The 17,859-nt window shown below is 55.1% G+C and overlaps 1 protein-coding gene and 1 long non-coding RNA gene across 2 annotated transcripts in view; one reads left to right on the plus strand and one right to left on the minus strand.

Moving 5' to 3' along the window:
* LOC309642688 overlaps positions 1 to 4,920 on the minus strand; it is a 119,531-nt gene extending 114,611 nt beyond the window's left edge. Inside the window, exon 1 of the long non-coding RNA XR_014253323.1 lies at positions 3,514 to 4,920. This is a non-coding gene — a long non-coding RNA (uncharacterized lncRNA). The remainder of the gene's footprint in view (positions 1 to 3,513) is intronic.
* SLC2A1 (solute carrier family 2 member 1) overlaps positions 1 to 14,561 on the plus strand; it is a 28,683-nt gene extending 14,122 nt beyond the window's left edge. Inside the window, exons 3-10 of the mRNA XM_082424448.1 lie at positions 9,124 to 9,284; positions 9,440 to 9,680; positions 10,374 to 10,536; positions 10,623 to 10,810; positions 11,067 to 11,171; positions 11,602 to 11,703; positions 12,905 to 13,108; positions 13,475 to 14,561. Of these exons, the coding sequence (XP_082280574.1) occupies positions 9,124 to 9,284; positions 9,440 to 9,680; positions 10,374 to 10,536; positions 10,623 to 10,810; positions 11,067 to 11,171; positions 11,602 to 11,703; positions 12,905 to 13,108; positions 13,475 to 13,675 (1,365 nt within the window). The 3' untranslated portion in view covers positions 13,676 to 14,561. The remainder of the gene's footprint in view (positions 1 to 9,123; positions 9,285 to 9,439; positions 9,681 to 10,373; positions 10,537 to 10,622; positions 10,811 to 11,066; positions 11,172 to 11,601; positions 11,704 to 12,904; positions 13,109 to 13,474) is intronic.
* Positions 14,562 to 17,859: the final 3,298 nt, after the last annotated feature.

Below are 17,859 nucleotides of genomic sequence, written 5' to 3' on the forward strand. Positions count from 1 at the left end.
ACGTGGGGTCTGGAGGAGGAGCAGGGAGGTGCCGTGGGATATGCAGGAACTGAGGTTTGGTGACACAGCGGACAAGCACTTGGACACGGGGGTCTGTTTCTTTGGAGGGTAGTCAGCGGGAGAAGACCGATAGGTTGGTCACCGGTATCCATAGTGATAGAGAAGGATCTCCCAGAGGAACTGCAGAGTAGTAAAAAGAGAAGTAAGGGTCAAGCCCTGGAGAGCACACCCACTGACAGAAGATCCTGGGAAGGAGGAGGAGAGCTGGCATCTCTACGCCAGGAGACAAGACCCTTCTGAGCCAGAGGAAGAATGGAAGCGCCTGAGGATGAGCGTCCATGGCCATGTCCTTCGTCCCTAGAGCAGTGCCCGCCCACAGGAACAGGCACTCGGATGTGGACGGAGTGAAGCGATGCTATCCGGTGCTCCGGAGGCTGACCTGGGCAGAGCAGCTCCATACTGCCGAAGGCAAAAGACCCTCCGGTGACCCTGCCGTGGCAAAGGCTGTCCAAGTGGAGTCCTGTGGGTAGAGACCTCCCTGCAGTGGGTTGAACAGGGAGAAGGGAGATGGGGGAGAGCAAAGACAGCCCTTCCAAGGGACTCGGTAGAAAAGGAAGAAAGAAGGGTGGTCGCCAGAGGGGTTGTCTGGCTAAGGTTTTTTTTAATACGAAGACTTCTTTGTTTTTTTTTTTTTTTTTTTGAAGACTTCATTTTTAAATGGGTTGTAAGGAATCAGCAGAGGAGGAGAGGGTGAAGATAAGGAGTGGGGGTGGTCCTTCAGGAGGCCGGTGGTGGTGGAGCAGAGGCAAAGGGGTTGCATTTGGCCGGAAGGGACTAAGACACTTCCAAGGGTGCAGATGTGGACAAACCCAGAGTGTTCTCTAATTCTTGGGACCTCCCATCTAATCAGAAACAGGCGAAAGGTGAGAATGACAGCGGAAGATGGGCGGGGCAGCGGGCAGCGGTTCCGGGCAGCACAGAGGGCCCAGCGGTAAACATTTATAGGAGCATTTGCGGGCACCTGTCCAAAGGTCACCTGGGCAGCCGGCCTCTGAGGACTGAGGCGAGAGACCTGCGTGGCATTTCCGGGGGCGCGCGCTCAGGCACTCCGCCTGTTTACTCTTGTACTTTACAGACACTTCTCATAAGCCTGGCCGTAGTTTTTCCAACTGGGAAAAAATGTGATAAACTTAACATGTGAAGAGGGGAGAGGACAACACTAGAGGAAGAGATGAAAGTGGGTCTAAGAGCCAACGGCCGTGCCTCAGGAGGCACCAAAGCCATTGTCCTGGGACGGCCCAGTGATTGTGCCAACACCTTCACTCATCGTGGACTGTGCCAGGCACTGCCCTAGATGGTAGAGAGGGATAGAGCCGAGAACGCAGCAGGCTCACCCTGGCCCTCAGGGAGCTGCCTGACACATGGTCAGAGCTGGGCCCTGTCCCTGCCCTCCAGAGATTCAACCATCCAGAGTGCAGGGGCGGGGTGGGGAGGGGAGACCCCTTGGGAAAAGCCACAGTATTATTAACGGAGGGCTTCCCGGTGCTATGGGAACGAAGAGAAAGGAATGACTAATGCTGGAGGTAGGGCTGATGGGAGAGACAGAAAGGGCTTCGCGAAGGAGTTAGCAGCTGTGCTAGACCTTCGAGGGCAAATCAGTCCCAGAGGGAAGGAGGGGCAGGTATCCCAGGCAATAGGAAAGGCTTGTGCAGAGATGCGGTGGCATGAAGTGTTCCACTGATGGGGAATTGCTAACGGCCCGCACCGACCAGGCCGACCCCCCCTTGTCTGTCTAGAGGCACTTCCCTTAGGAAACTGCACTGCACTGGCCACGTTGGCCTGCTTGCCAATGGAGACTTTGCCCCACTAGAGGTGAGGGTGCCAGTACTGCTGTTAATTACCGGAAACTTGGTCTCCTCCATAAAACAGGCCCCAAAGGGCTTCCTCTTGGAAGTGGTTAATTAATCATAACATTATCTTAAATGTTTACAAAGCACCTCCTAATAAGTTACCTCCTCACAGCAGCCCCACAAGGTGGGTAGGGCCGGGGTTATCTTCCCCCTCATAAAGGAGGCACCGAGGCTGGGAAAGGTCACCTGGAGAGAGAGGCTTAGTTACAGATGGACGCCAGGCCTGATGGACGTCACGCCTGATGACGACATCCCTGCCAGGCCTCCGGCCTCTCCAGGGGAGGAGGGGAGCCCAGCCACACAGAGAGCAGATAAATGAGCAAGGGCATCCTGACCATCATACTGAGTGGAGAGAACTACCTCTCCCCTCCCCAAATGGCTGAGCTGCCAACAGAGGTGACTAAAGGCCATTGAGGAACCGTGAGTTACTGGCCAAGGGACAGTGTCAGGCATGTCTGAGGGATCCTCAGAAACCAGACCGCTTGGGCTGGAAGGGGCCTGACAGTCCACTGGCTCAACGTTCCTTGTTTGCCAAAGGAAGAACTTGGTCTAGAGAGCAGGCGAGGTCTGCCCAGGACGACCTGCTTGGTGAGTGAAAGTACTGGAGGCAAGACGGGCTTCCCAGCCCAGGCTCCAGGCAGCCTCTCCTTATCTCTGCCTAGATCCAAAGAGCTCTGGGCCCCCTCTCCCCTTCGCCCATCTCCGCTTATACGGACTCTCACAGCTTACAGCTCACTTGTCACGTGCCAGGCATTGTTCCAAATGCATTAGAAACAATAATTCAATTGTTCCATATAATATAACCCCATTAGGGAGACACTATAATCCCTGTTTTATAAGAAACTAGGGCACAGAGATGTTAAGCAATTAAACCAAGGACACACAGCTAGTAAGTGGCAGAGCTGGGATTTAAATCCAGGGAGTCTGGCTCCAGTCTGCGTCCTTGACCACCACAGAAGAAATGGCAGTTACACTTACAGGCACCGAAACACCCTTTTACATGCCAACAACTGCTACCCTGCTGCTCTCTCCTGCTCTTACTTCAAGCTGAGTCACGCACAGACATCTCAGTTTCCCACACACAGTTGCACAGCCTCTTACACCACGACACCCTGCCACAGCTCTGTCATCTCTTAAGCCTTTCCGGTTCATGGCCTGTTTATCAATTAGTGACAAAGCTTTCTGCCTCCAGCCCTGTGCTGGGACCCAGATGAACCAGACTGTCCCCCTGTTGGAGTTTAGTCTAGAGGGAGCACACAGTGCCTCATAGTTAGCTGTCCGGGGCGGTGATGGAAACACAGACAGGCTGGTGTAAGCACACGAGGGGGAGGGAGAGGGTACCTGGCCCATAGAGGAGGGTTTTTTTCAACACCATAGACATTTGTGGCCAGATAGTTCCTTGGCATTACGGAGGCTGTCCCATGCATTGTAGGATGTTTAGCAGCATCCCTGGCCTCTACCCCTGCCAGTGTAATGACCAAAAATGTCTCCAGACACGGGGGGGAGCAAATTGTCCCCGTTTGGGAACCACTGCAGTAATGAAGAGGAGGTTATGAAGGCTCTCCAGAGGAGGGATGGCTCTGGAAAGCGACCAACAGCTCACCAGGCAGGTGGCGAAGCAGCAGCAAAGCGAAGGTGCAGAGGTGTGGGGTGCCCAGGCAGCGTGGGGGCGTCGCCATGTGGGGTGGGAAGAGACACTTTATCCTGAGGGTGGTGGGGAGACAAGAAAAGCTGTGAGCAGGGGAAATGAAGATTCTTCTGTTTGCAGGGGAGACCCCAGAGGCCAGGGACCAGTGAGGAGGTCAAAGCAAAGGCTTGGAGAGAAGCCATATGAGGGCTCTTCCAGAAAAGCAGCCAAAGCAGCCAGGGTGGTCCAATCATCTGCTCTGGGGTTGGGGCCCAGCTTCTAGCTCCATCTGGCTGCCTGGGCCTCTTCACCAGGCCCCAGGGAGAGGCCCTGAGGAACCCAGAAGTTATCTGTCCAGCCCCACCTGTAGCATCTGTCTCCGAACTCCCAGCTGACCCTGGGGCGTGGCTGAGTTGCTATGGAGACATACCATCTGGGCTGAGGGGCGGGGGCAGCCCCAGCTGTGGGGGAGGGGTAGGTAGGGAACAGGAAATAGGGGTCAAAGCCAGGCTGAGGGGCTGAACTGGATTAGCTGGCCCTTACTTCCTCCCGACTGGACCTCAAAGCTTGGGCGGCTGTTTAACCCCTTCATCCCCACAGTATATCTAAGAGAGAGAAGAAAGGGTTGAGAGAGAGCTGATTCCCTCTCAGGATGATCTAGAACAGGGGGCCCCAACCCCTGGGCCAGGGACCGGTACTGGGCGACGTTTCATCAGCCGCTCCCCACCGCTCGCGTTACCGCCTGAACCACGCCCACCGCCACGCCAGGTCTGTGGAAAGACCGTCTTCCACGAAACCGGCCCCTGGTGCCAAAAAGGTTGGGGACAGCTGATCTAGGAGACCAGGCCTCTCCAGGGAAGATGTGGAGAGCAGCCAGAAATTTCAAAACATATACCCCTTCTCTTGGCAGTGGTCTGGAATTCTAGAACACGGGTTGGCAGGGGGACCAAATCTAGCTAGCAGCCTGTTTTTGTATGGCCTATGAGCCAAGAATGGCTTTTACGTGTTTAAAAGGGTGGTTGGGGGAGGGAAGGGAAGAAAAATAAGCAACAGAGGCCATATGTCGTCAGCAAACTCTAATATTTTCTATCTAGCCTTTTACATAAATTGTTTATATCAATCCCTGATCCAAACTTTGACTTGTATGCTCCCTGCTGACAGGGGACTCACTACCTGTAACATGGGTCGTCTCATCCTCTGACGCCTAGAAAGCTCTTCTTTCCCCTGAGCTGAAGTCTGTGCCCTGGGGCTCTGCAGACCTGCTGGGTCCCTCGGCCTGGGGCAGCCAGCACGGTCTGAAGATAGAGCTTTACTCCCCAAGGCAAGCCTCTAGTTCCTTCAGGTTCTTTCTTGTACTATAAATTCCTAGGTTAATGCTTTGTCTTGTAGTAATTTAAAAATGGAAAACTCTGGGCTTCCCTGGTGGCGCAGTGGTTGAGAGTCTGCCTGCCAATGCAGGGGACACAGGTTCGCGCCCTGGTCTGGGAAGATCCGACATGCCGCGGAGCAACTGGGCCCGTGAGCCACAATTACTGAGCCTGCGCGTCTGGAGGCTGTGCTCCGCAACAGGAGAGGCCGCGACAGTGAGGGGCCCGCGCACCGCGATGAAGAGTGGCCCCCGCTTGCCACAACTAGAAGAAAGCCCTCGCACAGAAACGAGGACCCAACACGGCCATAAATAAATAAATTTTAAAAAAAGAAGAAGAAATCAAGGCACAGTTATATAAGTTTAAAAAAAAAAAAAAAATGGAAAACTCTGTCCTTAATGTTCCTCTCAAGGAGATGGCTTCTCTTCTTGAGAGAACAGTGACACAAGGAACAGCTTACTCCATGTGCCAGGCAGTGGGCTCCGCCTCACACCCAGAGGCTCACTACAGACGCTGCCCTGACACAGAGGAAGTCAGAACTTCCGCTCTAGACAGGCAGACGTGTGGTCCTTCAGCCACAGTTACCCGGGAAGGGAGGGGGGATGACAGACATGACACAAGCCTCTCCCCACCCTCACCCGCAGGAGAACTGCTGGGATGCGGAATAGCTTTTTACTGGAAACCAGTCAGTCCAAGGGATGGCAGCTGCCCAGGGCCGTCCTGCTTCTCCATGCTGGCCCCTACAGTGTCGTCAAGTGAGCCTCTGCCCTCTAGGTTCAATGAGGGGATGCTTGGACAGAGAGCTCTAATAGCCCCTCAACTTCCAACAGCCTGATGCCATGGCTGACCAGGACCGGCCCCAGCATGCATGCACTCACACCGACCCTTGGCAGGGAGAGGGGTTGGGAATGGGCTGGGAAGGGAGCAGAGACAAACGGAGGGCTGAGCCTGGTCCACTCGATGTCCGGGGCTCGACTGCCAAGTCAGGGAATAATGGTGGGAATGGGAATCTGGCTTCGGTGGATGGGAGGAGTCCGGAGCAGAATCCAGGTGAGACCTCGGGCAGGTGCCGCGTGAGTAGAGAGGAGGACTGATTAGGAGGTAGAATTTTATGGACAGGACCTGGTGAGTGACTGCATGTGGCGCAGTGGCAGGATCAAGGGTAGCTCCCAGGCTTGTAACCAGAATGTGAGGAAAGAGCATTCAGAAGAAGCATGTGTGAGGCCTCGCCTCAAACATGAGCCGGGGCTGCGGAGGCTGCCAGGAAGCTCGCTGTGGAGACGGCCTGTGGGATCCTGTTAAAGGAGCAGAGCAGTAAGGAGGCGCTTCTTCCATGACAGGCACCCAGCCGCTGCTGGATGATGCTCAAGGCGGCGGCTGGGTGGAAGAAGTGACCCCAGAACTTCTCCCCACGCAGGGTTCTCCTGTTCTCCAGGGACCCACCGCCTTTCCTGGGCCAAGGGCCAGCTTCACCCCCCACATAGGGCATGGACCCGAGGGGAGAGGACAGAGAGCCCACGCACCGCCCGCAGGAAAGGAAAACCACGCTTAGCTTCTTCCCACAAATCTCAAGCACCAGATCAAGAGGGAGGAACCCAGCGGGCAACCTCGGCTTGGCCAGGAAGTGCTGCTGGGGGGTGAAGAGGATGAGCCTGGGGCCAAGGTGGAGGGTGCTGGCTGCTCACCGTCCCTCAACCCCATAAAGTGGTCTAAGCAGCAAGGGGCTCAGGAGCCATAAAGGAGCTAGCCGTGGCCGGGGTTTGGCCCCTCTGACTTGTTACCACATGCAGGAGACTTAACTGGGGAGGATCTGGTAACACCTCACTTACACATGGTTCTTCAACATCTCCAGCCAGATCCCAAGGAGAGGGTTAAAGACCTCAGCCTCACACCCTTAAATCCATTTAGGTAGTAAGCACTTACTACCTAAATACTACACGTATTGGCTCTGCGTACAATTCAGACAAGTTCCATTAGCTGACTTGGCAAATTTTAAAACGAGATGTGGAGAGTTCTGTGAGACAAGCATCTGAAACACAAGGGGCAGGGGGTGAGCCTGAGAACTACAGCATGCAAAAATTAAGTGTCATCTGGGGCAAACACCTCTCCTTGCCCCTGCAGAGAGCCCCAAGGACATCAGTGCCCCGGAGCCCTGCTTGTAGGTCTGGTTGCTCAGAGCGGCAGTGTGAGGCACAGGAGGGAGAAAGATTTCCAGCCAGATGATGGGACCTCCAAGGGGTGAGGGCCATTTATCTGGGCAGTTCCCTTATCCAGGACAGCTTGCTCTCTGCAGAGCCTGATAAGTGGAGCATTACTGTTCCCAGCCAGTCCTCCTCTGGGGTTGGTTTTGTCCCGTGAAGAACACAAGCACTTTGTGTTTGTTTTGTTGAAATCTGCCTTCTCTGCCCATGGCAGAAGCAAGGGCGGCTAGGAGGGAAGCCTAAGGCCCTTTCATTGCCTCCTCCATCCACTTGCTAGGCACCCCTGCAGCAGCTCTGGGACGGGCCCTGGGGTGAATCCACTGGGGTCCCTGCCCTCAGGGAGGACAGACTCTTGGGACCCTCTGAGCTGGATCTCAAAAGGTTCCAGCGTGGTAAGGCAGGTGGGCCCTCCAGGAGGAGTAACCGTGGAAGTGGGGGAAAGGGTGCATAGGGCAAAGGTAGAGATGCTGGGAGGTGAGGAGGTGGGACTGATATCTGGCAGGAGCCTTGACTTTGAATTATGGGACGCAGGCTCTGTTAGCCTTTGTCAGTGGCCTGCACTGCCCTTGGGTCAGTACCGGAACGTGGTGGGGTCCCTCAGCTCAGTGGTGGTACCAAGCACCGTGTGAGCACTGCCAAGGGTATTTCATTAACTCCCCGCAACACTATGAAGTGGATATTGCTAATGTCATTCGAGATGAAATCATTTGTCCTCGGTCACACTGGAGATGAGTGGTGGAGCTGGGTCTGAACTTGGTTGCGTCCAGGTTCCTCACCCCTGAGCTGTCCAGCTTCCCTGGGACAGACAAGTAAGATACCTCAGTGGGCATTCCTGGGACTGTGGGCCTTGATTCCCCCTTTGGCTGTTGTGGCTACCCGCAGCCTCCTCTTCTGCTAGACCCCTGGAGCTTGGGAGGGTTTTACGGGGGGCCAAGAGCAGTGCCATTGGAGATCGTACTGTATGAGAGGCTGCATATTGCCCGGTGCACACAAACTTGCAGTGGGGAGGGGTGCCAGATGGGTGCGTGGAGTTGAGTTCGAACTGCAAGTGGGGAGGGGAAGAGGGGCATGCAGGTTTGTGACTGGCTGAAGCTGAGACTATTCAGATTACATGAGCGCGAGTACGTGTGTGTGATGGCATGTGTACACAGGAAGCTGTTTCTGGGTACGTTGGGCCTGTGGCTACGCATGTGGCTGGGTGGGTCTGGCTTGTACCGAGGCACTGGGCATGTATCTGCGTCGCCTGAGAGGAGGGGTTGAGTGTGAGCAGGCAGAACCGGTGCTGCCCGCCTGCCACATTCCTGGGCCTGGGCCAGCCAGGCCCTCCCTTTGGTGGGGGCAGGGCTAGCGGGAGGCCTGTTCTAGGACAGGTGTCTCCAGTTCCTGGAACTGCTTCCTTGTCTGTAGCTTTCCCTGTACCGCCCAACTGGGCACCTGGGAGAGGGGACGAGGCCATGGGTCCTTCAGAGGGGAACTCCCAGGCCAGCCAGAAGGGGCTGGGCCTGGGGGATAGAAAGTGGCAGCGTGGGTCTCACAAGCATTTGTGTGCAAGTTGCTCACACCAGGCCTGAGTGCAAAGTGAGCCTGCCCTTCCCTCCCTCGCAGGGCCTCTGTCCAGCTGTATTTCCTCCCCAGCAAGGGGGATTGGGGAGGGGCATGCGGGAAGAAGCACTCTCTCTCTGAGCCCCTCTGCTATGTCTGAACTTCCACCACTATTCACTTGCCATCATCCCCAGAAAGTCCTGTTGAGCGCCTGAAACTACAGGGCACTGGAAACCACCCCTGGGGGAGGTATGAGAGCCGGCACCACTCTCCCTCGGTGGTGTGGGTGGCTGAGGCCCACAAAAGGGGCGGCACCTGGCGTAAGAAAGCAGCGAGTTTGGGGTTGGACCTAGTGCTGGGCCCCTGGGCCCCCTCTAGCATCCCGTGATAAAATGGTCCTCTTTGAGGCGGGGAGTGCAAGGGAGAAGGATGACTGGGTCCTGGCCTTGCCCATCAGGCTGCTTCTCCTCCTGCAGGTGATTGAGGAGTTCTACAACCAGACGTGGATCCACCGCTATAAGGAGCGCATCTTGCCCGCCACACTGACCACGCTCTGGTCCCTCTCTGTGGCCATCTTCTCCGTGGGGGGCATGATTGGCTCCTTCTCTGTGGGCCTTTTCGTTAACCGTTTTGGCCGGTGAGCAGAAGGGGTCCTGGCCCTGCCCAGGGAGTGGGAGGTGGGGGGGCCTTCCCTGGCTGTCCTAGGGCCTACCTATGACCCAGCCCCTGGGGCCTCCAGGGGGGTCCAGGGACCTGCCTGACCTGTGACCTCCTCCCCGTCCTGCCCCCCAGGCGGAATTCAATGCTGATGATGAACCTGCTGACCTTTGTGTCCGCTGTGCTCATGGGCTTCTCAAAACTGGGCAAGTCCTTTGAGATGCTGATCCTGGGTCGCTTCGTCATTGGTGTGTACTGCGGCCTGACCACTGGCTTTGTGCCCATGTACGTGGGGGAGGTGTCCCCCACGGACCTTCGTGGGGCCCTGGGTACCCTGCACCAGCTGGGCATCGTCATCGGCATCCTCATCGCCCAGGTAAGCCCCCACCCATGGCTCCAGTGCCTCAGGTGTGTGTCCAGATTCAACTCCTCACCTGGCCTTCCACAACCCTGCAAAGGACAGCCTCGTAGACACATCCTAGGCGCAGGTCCCGAGAACAACACTGCTCACCATTCTCCCGGGGCCCCCCGGTGGGAGAGCAAGTCCAGATGCCTTGACCCTTCTCATCCCAGCCCACTCAGCCTTGTGTCCTTTCTTCTCACCGTGGGGATCCAACCACAGGGCAGCCCACTGGTTCCTCAACATGCCGACTCTCTCACACCTCCACACCTTGATGCCTGTATATATATATATATATATATATATATATATATATATATATATATATGCACTCCCCTCTCTTGAGGCTCTCCCTGCCCCATCCCTAAATCGTCCTGTGGCAAAGTAGCAGCCCCCATCCCCCTGCCAGACATGTCTGTAGCCCTGCCATCTTATCCCCCACTAATGCCATGAGGTAGGTCCTACTTCCCCCTTGTCACAGATGAGGAAACTGAGATTCAGAGAAGTTAAGCCTCACGTTAGTGGCAGAACTAGACTGAGAACTAGAGCCCTCTCTCGAAAGCAGCAGCTGCCACAAAGCAGGCGAAGAAGGCCCCTGGGTGGACTGGGGCCGCGAGTGGGCCCAGGGCAAGGTGCTCACAGCCGCTGCTCTGGCCCTGCCTCCCCCAGGTGTTTGGCCTGGACTCCATCATGGGCAACGAGGAGCTGTGGCCCCTGCTGCTGAGCGTCATCTTCATCCCAGCCCTTCTGCAGTGCATCCTGCTGCCCTTCTGCCCTGAGAGCCCCCGCTTCCTGCTCATCAACCGCAACGAGGAGAACCGGGCCAAGAGCGGTACGGCGGGCCCTGCCCCTCCCCGCCCCCGGCCCCGGCCTCCTCCCTGCTCTGAGCCACCCCCGCCTTCCCTCCGGCCCCCCCAGTGCTGAAGAAGCTGCGCGGGACCTCGGATGTGACCCGCGACCTGCAGGAGATGAAGGAGGAGAGCCGGCAGATGATGCGGGAGAAGAAGGTCACCATCCTGGAGCTGTTCCGCTCGGCCGCCTACCGTCAGCCCATCCTCATTGCCGTGGTGCTGCAGCTGTCCCAGCAGCTGTCTGGCATCAATGCTGTGAGTGCCCTCCCCCACCCTTTCCTGTGGCCCTAGCCAAATCCTGCGGTCAAGTGTGTGCTGTGGACAGGTCCCACACTTAAAACAACAGACGAACCCCTGCCAGAGGAGCAGCTCTTCTTTAGAACCAAAACCCATGAGGGCAGTGCAGTGTCCCCTTCATTCTTTACTGACCGTGTGTCCTGCCCCCACTGGGACAGAGGCCGGGGAAGAGCCACCGCACCTGGCCGAGCCCCGCGACTTCTGTGTCCCGTAGGTTTTCTATTACTCCACAAGCATCTTCGAGAAGGCGGGGGTGCAGCAGCCTGTGTATGCCACCATCGGCTCCGGCATCGTCAACACAGCCTTCACTGTCGTGTCGGTGAGTCTTCTGCATCGTTGCTCACAGCCAGTTGGCAGCTGGGGTCCAGCTTGGGGCCTCAGGGCCTCATGACCAAACAGCAGCCTTTACTGCGAGCCAGGCACGCATCACGGGCTCCCTAAGTGCTCTCTCATTTCATCTTCGACAACTTGTCAAGTTCATTACTCTATCAAACAGCTGATGACACTGACCTCAGAGAAGTGCAGTGGCTGGCCCAAGGCCACCGCCAGAATGCTCAGCTGTCTGGCTCTCGGGGGCCAGCTCTCGTTCCCTCAGATCCTATGTAGTCCCCGAGCTGAGCCCCAGGGAGGAGGCATCCATCTCTGCAGTGCCATGTGGCTTTCCCAGCACTGGGGGCCACCCTCCTGGAGGAAGGGGTGTGTTCAGAGGGGCACCAGGCGGGCTGCACTGACATCCTCTCTGCCCACAGCTGTTTGTGGTGGAACGAGCTGGCCGGCGGACCCTGCACCTCATAGGTCTGGCCGGTATGGCAGGCTGTGCGGTGCTCATGACCATCGCGCTGGCGCTGCTGGTGAGTTGCCGCACTCTGGGGGCGAGGCGGCAGGTGGGGGGAGCTCACGTGGGCATCAGACCCCAAAGTGCCTGTCTCAGCCCCAGGCTGGCGAGCAGCACTGGAGGCCAGGTGGGGTGGGGGGGCTGCCCTCGCCCTGGTTCTGCACCCCTCACAATCCCGGGCTTGGGCCTGACCTTCTGCTTCTTTAGGCTGGCTCCTTCCATCCCACTCCCGTCCTGTCTTCAGCCGGCTCCTCGCTGCTTGGTGCTTTCTCACCACCGCACCTCCAGCCCCAGACTTCAAGTTCCCTCCCCCCAGGAGCTACTTTGCCCGATACTAAAGTTTTCAAAGTCTTCCTCTGCATCTTCATTTCATCTTCGGAACAGCCCTAGAAAGTAATGCCCTCCTCATCACAGAGGCGTGGAAACAAGCCTCATCTCACTCAGTCCTCACGACGCACAGGTGTAGTTCAGTCAATATTCCCATTTCTCAGGTGAGGAAACCTCCCCCAGTGAGGTTAGTAATGTAGCAGATAAAGGACGAAGCCAGGAATCAACCTCAAGTCTGCTGGCCCCAAGCCCGTGACTGTAATCTCTGTGATAATCCTGTCCCAGGCACTTCACACACAACACTTGATTGTCCAACATCTGGGCAAGGAAAGCACCAGTACACTCATTTTACAGCTGAACCAAGGCTTAGAGAGCGCAGTGATGGCCGAGAGGCCTGGCAATACGTAGGCAATGAGCAGCGGATCTGGGATCTGGAACAAAGCCCATATAACTTTTCTACTGCAGCCTCCTCGAGAATGATTATACGTAAAACCACATGCCTGCTCTGTGCCAGTCCTGAGTAGGGCACCTTACAAGCCTTCTAACACCCACCCCCAGGAATGTTCTTCCACATCCTCCTACTGTAAGCAGACTGCTCCACAGCCAGAGCCAGGGGACCTCAGGGACCTCTTCTTAGCACCTTCCACATGCAACTACATGACCATTCTGGGAGGGCAGACCATGCAGGACTTAAACTGTTTTGTTCAGATGAGGAATCCAAGACCCGGCACAGGGTACCTAAGTCACACGGCAAATCCAGGATCAACCCTGGCCTCCTGCTTTCCAGCCTAGAGCTCTTAGGCCTGCCCTGGGCTGCCTATGCAGTCTGTTTCTTCTGAGGATCCAGCACAACCCAATCTAACTTTCCTCCCCTCTCTCGTCCTCAACAGGAGCAGCTGCCCTGGATGTCCTACCTGAGCATCGTGGCCATCTTTGGCTTCGTGGCCTTCTTCGAAGTGGGCCCCGGCCCCATCCCATGGTTCATTGTGGCTGAACTCTTCAGCCAGGGCCCTCGCCCAGCTGCCATTGCTGTCGCTGGCTTCTCCAACTGGACCTCAAATTTCATTGTGGGCATGTGCTTCCAGTATGTGGAGGTGAGAACTCCCAGAGTCCCCACACTCAGCGTTTCTCTCCTGCATGCAGGACCCTATAGAACTGTGCAAAATGCTGTCCCTGCCGTTCTTACGGGAATCATGCTGGGGAGGAAACAGGCTCAGAAGCCCAAGTCACACAGGGTTCTTTCCTTATCTTTGAATTTTCTGTTCTGCTCTGCCGTGGGAACCTGCTCCTATCACATGCCAGGTGCCGCAGAGTCTAACATTAACATCCCAGTGCTCCTGGGTTGTAGGTGGGTGTTCCCTTTTTCTGATCAAAGGCCCAGAGGTAAAGTGACTTATCCAAGGTCCTACGGCCCGATGTAGGGTCAGGTCTCCAACCGAGTGTTTCTGTGTATCTTTCAGCAACTGTGTGGTCCCTATGTCTTCATCATCTTCACCGTGCTCCTGGTTCTGTTCTTCATCTTCACCTACTTCAAAGTTCCCGAGACGAAAGGCAGGACCTTCGATGAGATTGCTTCTGGCTTCCGGCAGGGGGGAGCGAGCCAAAGTGACAAGACACCCGAGGAGCTGTTCCACCCCCTGGGAGCTGATTCACAAGTGTGAGGTGCCCCACACCACCAGCCCGGTCTGCTCCCAGCAGCCCAAGGATCTCTCGGAGCACAGGCAGCTGGAGGAGACTTTCAAACTGACAAGATCTCAGCAGAGCTGGGCCTGGGGCTCCTTCCTTCAGCCAGTAGTGATGTCCAGAAGAATATTCAGGACTTTTAACGGCTCCAGGATTTTAACAAAAGACTGTTGCTCAGATCTATTCAGACAAGCAACAGGTTTTATAATTTTTTTATTACTGATTTTGTTATTATTTTTTTATCAGCCAGAGTCTCCTTTATCCACATCCCTGGCTTCACCCTGAGTGGCTCAGTGCCTGAGGGTGGGGACCAAGCCCTGCCTAGACACTTGCCTTCTTTGCCAAGTTAATCTGTAGGGCCGGACCTATGACCCAAGGACACACTAATCGAACTTCGAACCATGAGTCTTCTACCCCAAGAGGTGGCTCTGGCCACACCTTCTGTGGGCCTGGGTCTCCCCACCTAGGGATCAGGCTCCACTAGGATTCGCCCATTCCTGTCTCTTCCTACCCAACCACTCAAATTCATCTTCCCTTGCCTGAGACCAGTTGGGAGCACTGGAGTACAGGGAGGAGAGGGGAAGGGCCAGACTGGGCTGCCAGGTGCTAGTCTCCTTTGCACTGAGGGCCAGACGATCACCAAGAGAGGAGGGCCATGGGAAACTGAGAACTCACTATTCAAGAAGACGTGAACACTCCTGCCCTGCTGTGTATAGTTGGAAGATATTTATATATATTTTTTGGTTGTCAATATTAAATACAGACACTAAGTTATAGTATATCTGGACAAACCAACTTGTAAATACACCACCTTACTCCCTCTGTAACTTACCTAAGCAGATATAAATGGCTGGTTTTTAGAAACATGGTTCTGAAATGCATATGGGTTGAGGGTAGGCAGATTTGGATGGGAATGGGAAAGAAGCAACTATTAGAGCGGCTTCAGACTTTTTGATGCCAAGATTCAGTCACTTCCAAGCACCTTTGATCAACACCCTCTACTGCTTAAAAATCTGATCTCTATTACCTAGAGAAAAATCTAAAAATCTTGGTATTCGAGGCATTCCCATTTTCCTTCACGTATGATAGCTGGTATTCAAAAAAATGATAGCTATGTGCTGACCTTGATGTTCAGGCCTTGATATGCATTATCTTGAATGTGAGGTAGGTACTATCTCTGTACATCTGACAGGCTCAAAGAGGTTAATGTGCCTGAAGCCTCACAGCAAATATGCTAAAACCCCTGCTTTTAACAATTATACTGCAGGAATTCCCTGGCTGTCCAGTGGTTAGCACTCGGCGCTTTCACTGTGGTGGCCCAGGTTCAGTCCCTGGTCAGGGAACTAAGATCCCGCAAGCCGCATGGCCAAAAAAAAAAAAAAAATTATACTGCACACCCCCCACCCTATACCCGACTCCTCCCCCCAAACCCCCAGCCCATCCAAAGCAAAATGAACCATGTTCACTGCATGGGCAGAGTGAGCTGTCAAGCTGCCTTCTCCCATCTATTTAATTCAGAATGCCCCCTCTGATCCAGCTTATAGGCTACTGCACACTCTCTAAAGACTTCTAACCCCCTTCTCCCAATCCCTGAATTTCAAGAGCACTTCATTTGTTCCTTTCCTGTGGCACTGTATATTTATCACGTCTTTTATGACCACCTTTATCACAAGTTCCTATTTCCCCCACTAGTCTCAATTTCATGGAAAGAAGTCAGTTTGGTTCATCTGGGTCTTCAGTACTAAATACAGTGCTTGGCACAGAGCAGGCACTCAGAAAACAGTTGAAATAAAAGCACCAAGGATATTTGTCCCTAGAGGCTCAGCTGACAAAATCGGGGCGGTGGGGGTGGATATGCCTGTGGAAGCCTTCATAACTGCACACAGGTTAAACTATACAATCTGCTTGCCATGAAGCGGGGTTGTACGGAGAGGATGAGAAGGGAAAACGGGTACATCGTAATTGGCAGCGCCTGTGTGTATTATCATTAGGTACAGAGAATCTGAGGAGTTAACCATCCCCATCTCACAAATCAGGAGTGAGGCTCGGAGAAGGGTTGTGCCTCGCCTGAGCCTGGGGGCAGGGTGGTTAACCGATGAAGGGCTGGGACCAGGTGCGATGGAGGAGGCTTTATCACATGGCCCCAGCGGACTTCTGTTGAAAGGAGTTAGCTCTTTAAGCTTCGCAGGGGCCCCGGGAGGGGTAATGCAAAGAGGAGTCAGGGGCCCAGGATGCCAGGTGTGCACTCAGGGCTCTTAAAATCCTATGGTGGCACTCTGGCTGCTGTTCCCTCCGGATGGAAGGTAAAGGACTAGGGGTGGGGTTGGGGCGGAAGGGGCACGCTAGAGGCCAGAGTTTAAGGATGCAAAGCAGATGGCGCCCGAGGCCCCAAAGCGGGGCGGAGACCGGAAGCATCCCGGCCCCACCCCAGCCCTGGTCTGAAAATGCCCGAGAACCCACTCCCGGGTTCCCGCCCCTCACAGGGCTTGCACCAACATGCCGGGGTCCACCATTTCCCAAACTGCTAGGTGCACGCAGGCGCCGGAAGACCCGGCCCACCCCAGCCTGGGCCCACAATGCTCCGGGAAGTACAGCTTCCGGTCCCTTGACGCCTTTTCTCTAGGGACTGCAGTCCATCGCGGGTATAGAAGATTTGGGGCCGGGGCGACCTTCCATCTCCCCCAGACCGTAACAGCGGTGCTCCAGGGCCCCCTCAGCAGTCGCGCACCCACCTGGTTAGCCTCCTTTGCCGACTGGCGGGAGGGGCGGGGCCACGCGGTGTCTCCACCAATCAGAACCGCAGTGTTGGGCTGGTGAGGGGCGGGCCCCAGGCTCCCACCAATCACAGCCTGTCTGCCCTGGGCGGCGGTCCAGGAGCCTCTGAGGCACACTAAGCATGTCTGTCTAATGGGAAGTGCGTTTGCTCCAGGAGCTGGCGACCGTGGCTGGGTTAGCGCTTTCATCCTGGGGAATGTAGCTCACCTGGGACACCTTATCGCGCATAAGGTGACGTCTGCGGTTTGTGACGAAAAGGAGTAAATAGGTAACGGGGCTGCTCCCAGACTCCCTTCTTTTCCAGTGCTTAGCTCACTGACAGTTCTGTGAGATCCTTTGCATATCTTGGGCTCAAAAGTCTCCTCTCCCTGGAAACCTGCATCAGGTTCCCCCGCTGGACCCCACACTGTCCTGTATTTCCTCCATCAAAGCCCTCTCCACACTGTACAGTTGACTGTTATTCCACCAGAGTGGGGAGGCAACTGCTAAGTCATTCCTTTGTCGCCAGTTCCCACCACAGACTGATAGGATTGTTGAGTGAATTTAGACCTAAAGAAGTTCCATGATCTGAGCTCTTCCACTGCAGTTTTAGGGAGAAAATCCAACAATTCAGCAAGTGTTCTTAATAATGGGGAGAGAATATTCATTCTCTTCTGTGAAAACGACATTTTAATGCCCTCTTTCTCATTCTATGATTTTTATTTCTTAAGTCTCCTACAAATCTGACCTCTCCTGTCCACTGCAATCGCTGACCCTAGTTCAGACCACTCATCATCTCTCTGGGGATCACTGCAGCACCTCCTCACTGTTCTCTCTGCTTCCTGTCTCTTTCCCCTCATTCTCCACACTGCAATCTTGGTGATCGTTCTAAAAGGCAAGCTAGTCATGTTTCTCTTCTACTTAAACATGGGTTTCCTGGGTCCCCATTTCCCTCAGGATAATGTCCAGCTTTCTTAGCCTGGAAATTCAAGGTCATTTGCAATCAGTCTCTAGCTCTCAGATGCAGCCTTCCCTCTCAGCCCTGCCCCCCACCCCACTGCAACCATCCTCCGGGCATTGATCACCCTGTCCTCTGACCTCCACATACTCCTTCCCCTGTGGGTCTTTGGGGTTCCCTCCGCACAGGCTGTTCTCCCAGCTACTCTTGCGTTCCACCAGGTGACCATACCCCATCACAGCCCAAGGAGTTGGCTGAGGAAGCTCCTACTTGGGGGCTGGCCCACCTGTTTCTTGGGACATTGCTGCCAACTAGTGGCTGTTGTGTGAATGTTTAGGTCAGGGCTGGTTTTAACTCAACCTTTCATGGGTTCAGAGAGAATTGACTGCTTTGGCGATAACCCTTCACTGGGACTATTACAATAAATCCATTTGGTAATCCCATCCCCAG

This window comes from Balaenoptera physalus (genome assembly GCF_965194825.1).
Source record: "Balaenoptera physalus genome assembly, chromosome: 1".
NCBI lineage: Eukaryota > Metazoa > Chordata > Mammalia > Artiodactyla > Balaenopteridae > Balaenoptera > Balaenoptera physalus.